Source organism: Corylus avellana, chromosome 6 (genome assembly GCF_965113065.1).
Source record: "Corylus avellana chromosome 6, dhCorAvel1.hap1.2, whole genome shotgun sequence".
Classification (NCBI taxonomy): domain Eukaryota; kingdom Viridiplantae; phylum Streptophyta; class Magnoliopsida; order Fagales; family Betulaceae; genus Corylus; species Corylus avellana.
Window position 1 is genome coordinate 10,892,004 of NC_142495.1, and position 7,753 is coordinate 10,899,756.

Below are 7,753 nucleotides of genomic sequence, written 5' to 3' on the forward strand. Positions count from 1 at the left end.
TATTCAATAACATAATATTCAGAAACAGGACACAAACAAGTCCAGTTCAAAGATATATGAACATATTTATGAAGCATAAGAACAGCTAAAGAGCAAGGGACACACATTTGACAAACCGCACGCATTTTGTGAGGTTAACATTTTGTCAAATATAGATTTAGGATTGGGACATACAATGTTGGTTTAATTAGTAGGTGTTACTCTATACTGGAGGTTTTTATCTTTTGCTTTTCATCAAGATGAAGTAAATCTTTTGCTTTGAAGTTTTGTTAAGCATACTGCTGATGAATGGTTGTGAATCCCTTGGTAGTGCGATCGATCGCACGCATTATTAAGGCAAATGTTTCTGCTACTGCGATCGATCGCAATACATACTGAATTTAAGCCCCTGATAGTGTGATCGATCGCACTTACTACAAGTAAAACCTTTCTGGTAGTGTGATCGATCGCACTCACTACAAGTAAAACCTTTCTGGTCGTGTGATCAATCGCACATGTGATGGTCTGAAGGCTTGTGAACTGCATCTCTCCCTTCTTCTCTTGTGGTTGCATTAAACATCTCTTCTTCTCTTGTGGTATTAAACCTTGCTTCTTCTCTTATTATTACTTTTTAAATAGTATTAAGTCTTATTCTTATATTAGGATTATGTTATTAATTTTCTAGTTCACATCAACTTATGTTATGAAAGTTGATATGGTACATGATTGTATTGTCTTTTCTATTTAAGTTCAATAAGAAAGCAACACAGTAAACTTGAAGCAAGACAACATTCTATAATAAATATCAAAGCTAACAACAATAGTAAAAAATGTAAAACTGTCATTAAGCTAAACTAGTAAATAAATTACAAATAGAAATTTGTTCTAAACTACTAACCCACTTCTGGAATATTTTGTTAGGTAACATGGCATTGAGCTAGCATCAATATTTGAGAACAGACCTCCCATTTAATTCTATTAATTCTTAAGAATTTGATCTTCTAATTCCCTTGTGTGCGTACATGTACGTAACGAATAACCTCTAATAGAAACATCAATATGGATAGGAGTTGGATGCGGGAAAGTACTCGATGTTCAGAGCGATTTCAAAAAGGTGTGGAAGAATTCATGGGAATGGCAGTTAAATCAGTTGATTCACGTGATATGACAAAGTATCCATGCCGTGATTGTGCAAATCGATATTATTCTCATATTAGCGAGGTGAAGGGTCACTTGTATATGAATGTATTTACTCCGACATACACTCGATGGATATTTCACCGGGAAGAAGATCATTTTAGGGTAAACACTTCTACAAACATGCACACACATACAAGTAAAATGATGGAGGAGGTTGATGCAGTTGAAGAATTGTTAGACGATGTATGTATGGGGACATTTGTTGATGCTAACATCGGAGAATCCTCTACTTCACAGGGCCCCACAACTGATAATCACGAACAAACACTCTCCTTCTACCAATTTTGAGAAGATGGTTTACGAGAACTTTATCCAGGCTGCAAGAAATTTACACAAATTTTTTTTGTACTGAAGATGCTTCATATAAAAGCGTTCTACAACATGACTAACAAGGCGTTTGATATGATGATTGACTTGATAAAGACGGCCCTCCCAGATGGAGAGACATTGCCAAGCTCGTATAGAAAAGCAATACAGTTTAGGCGACACCTGAGATTCGGTTACGATAAGATACACGCATGCAAGAATGGTTGTGTGCTTTTTTTGAAAGAACATGCAGACAAAGTGGTATGCCCAAAGTGCAACAATTCAAGATGGATTGATGGCAAATGCAGAAAAAGTAATATTCCACAAAAGGTCTTACGGTATTTCCCAATAAAATCGAGGTTACAACGGTTGTTTATGACAAAAGAAATGACCAAGGAAATGAGGTTGCACAAAGAAGGTCGAGAACATGATGGCAATACTCTCAGACACCCCGCCAATTCTATTGTAAGGAAAGAGGTTGATAAAAGACATGAGTGGTTTGCAAGTAATTCCCGCAACGTGCGGCCTGGTTTAGCAAGTGATGGTTTCAACCCATATGGTAATATGAGTACAACATATAGCATATGGGCAGTAATGTTAATGGTGTACAATCTCCCTCCGTGGATGTGTATGAAGAGTCCAAATTTGATGTTGCCCCTTCTTATCCAAGGGCCTTCAAATCCCGGAAAGAATATTGATGTATATTTACAGCCATTGATTGATGACTTAAAAGATTTATGGAATGAAGGCATACGCGTGTACGATGCATCAAAGAAAGAGACATTTCAATTGCATGCGACATTACTATGGACTATAAATGATTTTCCCGCATATGAAAAATTATCTGGGTGGTCTACAATTGGAAATCTTGCATGTCCAGTATGTAATAAGGATACATCGTTCAGGTATTTGAAGTATGGGCATAAGGTGTGCTTCATGTGTCATCGTCAGTGGCTTCCTCAAGAGCATCCATGGCGCAAAAGAGAAGATTTGTTCGATGGTACAGAGGAGCATAGATTGGGACCTGAAGAATTGTCTGCAAGTCAATTGTTGAAACAGCTAAGGGATGCTGAGGGTTTACAATTTGGAAAAACAAGCGGGAGAAAGAGAAAGTACACAGATGTTGTGTTGAATTGGAAGAAGAGAAGTATTTTCTTTGAGTTGCCTTACTGGTCAAGCTTGAAACTACGTCACAATTTAGATGTAATGCATATTGAGAAGAACATATGTGAAAGTATCTTAGGTACGTTGATGAATATTGATGGGAAGACCAAGGACACAGTCAAGGCACGAAGAGATTTACAGTTGATGGGTATACGTAAAGAATTGCATGTGCAGCCAAATGGTGAAACTTATAGGATGCCACTTGCGAAGTACACCTTGACAAGAGATGAGAAGAAGAGTTTATGTGAGTGGTTGAAAGATGTTAAATTTCCTGATGTTTATGCATCTAACATTGGTCGATGTGCGAACAAGCTTCCTGGTAAAATTTCGGGTATGAAAAGCCACGATTGTCATGTCTTCTTACAGCGCTTGCTTCTTGTTGCAATTCGAAATTTCTCTACGTCAGAAATACGAACAACATTGACCGAGTTCAGTACATTTTTTACGCAGTTATGTTCACGGACGTTGAAAGTTGATATCCTGAAACAAATGAAAGTCGACATTGTAATAATTTTATGCAAAATGGAAAAAATATTTTCGCCAGTTTTTTTTGATGTTACGATCCATCTAGCACTTCATTTACCTCGGGAGGCCGAGCTTGCCGATCCTGTACAAAACCGTTGGATGTATCCGTTCGAAAGAGAACTTGGAAGATATAAGAAGTGGACGCGTAACAAAGCGTGTCCAGAGGGTTCTATTGTCGAGTGTTACTTAGCTGAGCTTGACCTTCTGTTCCAGGTATCTTCAGGGGATTGAGACAAGATGGAACCGTGAACGGAGAAATGTTGATGTTGATATTGTAGAAATGAGCCAGCGCTTAGATGTGTTCTCCCAACGAGTTCGGCCGTTAGGAGCAGTTAAATTAGTAACACTGGATGCTAATGATTTTGATAGGGCATGATGATATGTGCTTACCAACTATAATGAAACGGCCTCATATTTGGAGTAAGTTTAGTAATGGTCTTTGTGTTTTACCTGTTACGACATGTTATAATTTTAGTGTTGATGATCATTTACCAATACGTTTATTTTTCATGCAGTGAACATTATAATATGATCAAAAGAGAAGGCGGCCGTGACATTGATAAAAAGCATGAGGCTAACTTTGAACGTTGGTTCCATAAACGTTTATACAATAATGGGCGTATTGCAGACAATGGCTCAAAACAATTATATGATCTTGCATGCGGGCCTGATCGTCATGTTAGATCATATAGAGGTTGCATCGTGAATGGAGTTAGGTACCACACGAAAGAATGTGCAAAAACTCGTACTACCCAGAACAGTGGTGTTTCTGTTTCAGGTGAGGACGAAACCTCAATAACAGAGTATTATGATGAGTTAAAAAATATTCTAGAGTTACGTTACCCTGGCCAAAATCTCGTGTACTTGTTTGAGTGCGATAGGTGGGACATTGGGAGTGCAACAGGAGTACGAATGGACCAAGGCTTCACGATTGTGAATACTTCTCGTAAATGGTGTGAATCCGACCCGTTCATCTTAGCATGTCAAGCTTCGCAAGTGTTTTACTTGGATGATCCCAAATTGGGAGGTAATTGGAAAGTTGTGCAGAAGTGGATCAATAGAGACATCTATGATATTCCAACAGTACAAAAGGGAGATAATACAGAAGATGACCAAAGATTCAGTGATGACGTATACCAGGAAGGTGAATGTGTTGGGGGTAATATGGTCTTTGTTGATGAAGCAAATGTTGAAGCCTCCACTCAATTACGTAGAGATGATGCGACAAGAGCAATTGATGAATTATATATTCAACTTGATGCAAGCATGTTTGCCAACGATAACTTGCCGGGTGAGGACCATGATACAAACTTTGATGAGGAAGAGGAGTTATGTAGCGACAACGATATAGACTCTGAACACGAACAATCATCTTCAAGTAACAGTGATACAGATTCTGAATATGAATCTGATGATGAAATGTGTTGAACATAAGCTCACATTTGGTGTAAGTACAAAGTGTATTAGCATATTTAATAAAGTTGATTCTCTCGCTCTCTCTCTCTCTCTCTCTCTCTCTCTATATATATATATATATATATATATATATATATATATATATATATATATATATATATATATATTGTGGTGTTTTTTTTTTTTTTACTAGCATGATTATTGTATGTTTGTCAAAAATATTGAACATGTTATATGGTTATAATTTGACTAATATAAGTTTTTGGTTTTTGAATTGTTAGTAGATTGATCATAACAATGACAATAACAGAACGCAAACGTGTTCCAGCAACACGAGGCCGAGGCCAAGGTCAAGGTCGGGGCCTTATTGAAGAGCATGAGAGTCCGACTCTCAATTCTGGGTTTGGTGATACAGATATGCAAGTGTCGCCCTCGCCCCCCTCCTCCTCGAGTAAGCGGATGGGCATCCTTCGCACGAGTCTAATAATCCTATTCACTCAGTGGCAGGATTGGATTCACAGGGAGCCGCCCCTACTGCATCTTGTAAGTATGACAGATTGGGGCATGATAAGCGTCGAATGTTGCACATTCAAGCCCCTTAATTTACATATGTTAATTCCTTAGCATTGTTATTTGTTTGATTTTGTTTTGTTTTTGTGTTTTCAGGTTATAAATCAAGATGCAATTAATTCAATTGATTTTGGGCTTAAAAGCACACTCTGAGAAGACCTAGAAGATATGGTTAAACTTAACCAATCATGGTTAAGTTTAAATCAAATAAAGAAAATGATTAATTCGGAATTTCTCAAATTGGAGTCAAAATCGGATTGGATTCAAATTTGGATTCTGCATATGTTTCGGTATTTTAGCCATAACTTTCAGCTAAAATATCCGATTGAGGTGATTCAAGCGGCACTGGAAAGCTGACTCAAATTTCTACAAATCATTGTGAAATAGCATTTTCCTAATTCGGAGCGCCGCATTGCCAAAATTGCCCCGCAAGATAGGAACGTAATTCTGGGCGAATCCTATTCCGATTTGGACTTAGGTTTTCTTTATCCTAATTGGACTTGGACTTAAATCTCCGAAATTTCTAGGTTTCCTAGGGCTTCTAGGACTGGCTTGCTCCCTATAAATAGACCCTTAACCTTCAAGAGAAGGTGTGCTTAGTTTTAGATACAAAAATCTTCTTGAAGGCTTGACAAGTTGAAGAGGAGATAATCCATGGCAGGAGGCCATCCTAGCACCCCGATGAGCGGCTAATTCTGTAATGGGGTGTTGATGTAGCCCTATCCAAGCACAATGGTTTGATTGTATTTACTTTCTAGATTTTCAATTTATGCATGTTGATTGTATAACTCTGAGGATTGCTATAATTGATTTATGTTCTTAATTATTAAATGCAATTGTTCTTAAATTCCAATATCAATATTTGTGAAATTCTTCTCTTTTCTTAGAAAGTATTTTACTTTTATTGAAATCAAATCATTCTTGTTTTCTGTGATTATGAGGATGATGGTTATACAATGGGTTTAATTGACATATGATCAATAGGATTTGATAGGCCATGCCTAGGGAAGACGGATTGTACTACACCCTAGTTTAGTGTAATTTAGGTAGACAGTCCGTGCCAACCGAAGATGGGTTACACTTATTCATTGATTGTATGTATCCTGTTATAGAATTTGATAATTTATACCTAGGGAAGACGGGTCGTACCGCGTCTTAGTGGTTAGGTGGACGATCCGTGCCAACCGAAGATAGATTATGCTTATTCTTTAATAAGGTAGTTTCTTGTTTATTTATAACATGCATAGAATGAATTTATGGGATTAATTATGATTAACCATTGTTGTGCGGATAGAGGTGAAGACAATACCCTACTCTCTCTCTCTTATTTTAAATCTCTTTTATTTTCATGCACTTTAGTTTTTAAGCAAATCAAATCGAAACCCCTTTTAATTAAGTTAACTTTGATCTTTTAATTTTGATAATTAAACCCTTGCAGTCCTTGAGGTTCGACACCCTCTCTATAGCCGTATCCTACAAAGATTCGTCCTATTGCGAGTGGTTATTTTTATAATTGATATTTTTGATCACAAAAATACCACATCAATTTTTGGCGCCATTGCCGTGGACTGCTTAACGGTTTTATTGTCACAATTTAAGGATTGATTTTAGCTTAATAATTCATTTTTCTGCTAATTTTAATTATGTTTGTGTTTTGTTTTTGTTTTATTTTAGAATTTGCAAACAGGTCCGTAGCTGCCTTCACTGTGACTGCGATCGAGCGCAGGTCGCGTGCGATCGAGCGCATGTACGCACTCCACCTTTTGCGCTCGATCCCTCCACTCCTGTGCTCACACCTATCTGCGGCAGTAGGCTCGAGCGTACTCTGCCATGCGATCAAGCGCATTAGCATTAGTCGGCTTCCAAATTTCCAGGGCACCTAAAGGCCGTTTGTGAGTTTTTATTTTTATTTTTTTGTTGTTATTTTATGTTAATTATATTAGTTTAGTTCATGTGGGGAGGCATTCCAACACCCCATGGACCATGTTCATATTGCTATAGTCCTTATCATTATATTAGAGATTGTCCTACAGCGGGACAATTTTCTAATTATTCTTATGAGCATATGAACAGACCGTTCTCTAGACCGGGGAATGGCCATTATTCTGATTCCTATAGCCCGGCGTGGAGCAACCAGTCTAATCTTTCGTGGCAAACTCAAGCTCCTGGGACTTATGCTCCACAACGTCATGAACTGTACCATCAGGCATATCCTCAATTCAATGGTCAATCCTATTCTCCTCCATATCAAGCAAGTCCACAACAGATATACCAAACCGAACCACCTCCTCCGATGGGTTCTGACTTTCAAGAATATCAAGAAGAGCCATCTCCCATCTACTGGCCTTCACAACAACAATACCAGGCCGCACCACCTCCCTCAGATTCTAATTTTGAGGCTCGGATACTAAAAATGTTAAGTGAGCTAACGGGTGAGATAAAGTAGACGGTGAAATCTCAACAGGAACTTTATACTCCTCAATTCTTCGCCGAGATAGACGCCAGGATGGAAGCTCATGTTGAACAAATCATCAACCACCTCAATAGGATGGAAGAAGAAGAGCTTCAAAGTCACCCGGTGGCCATTCCTGAT

At 38.1% G+C, this 7,753-nt stretch overlaps 1 protein-coding gene across 1 annotated transcript; it reads left to right on the forward strand.

The window, feature by feature from the left end:
• The first annotated feature begins 1,581 nt into the window (after nucleotides 1-1,581).
• LOC148584864 (uncharacterized) lies at nucleotides 1,582-4,879 on the forward strand. Its single transcript, XM_088517539.1, has 2 exons — nucleotides 1,582-3,082; nucleotides 4,872-4,879. The coding sequence occupies exons 1-2, from the start codon at nucleotides 1,582-1,584 to the stop codon at nucleotides 4,877-4,879; spliced, it is 1,509 nt and encodes a 502-aa protein (XP_088373665.1).
• The last annotated feature ends 2,874 nt before the right edge of the window (nucleotides 4,880-7,753 follow it).

Excerpts from the sequence above, each read along its gene's own strand:
- LOC148584864 (XM_088517539.1), top strand. The coding sequence starts at position 1,582 with ATGATGATTGACTTGATAAAGACGGCCCTCCCAGATGGAGAGACATTG.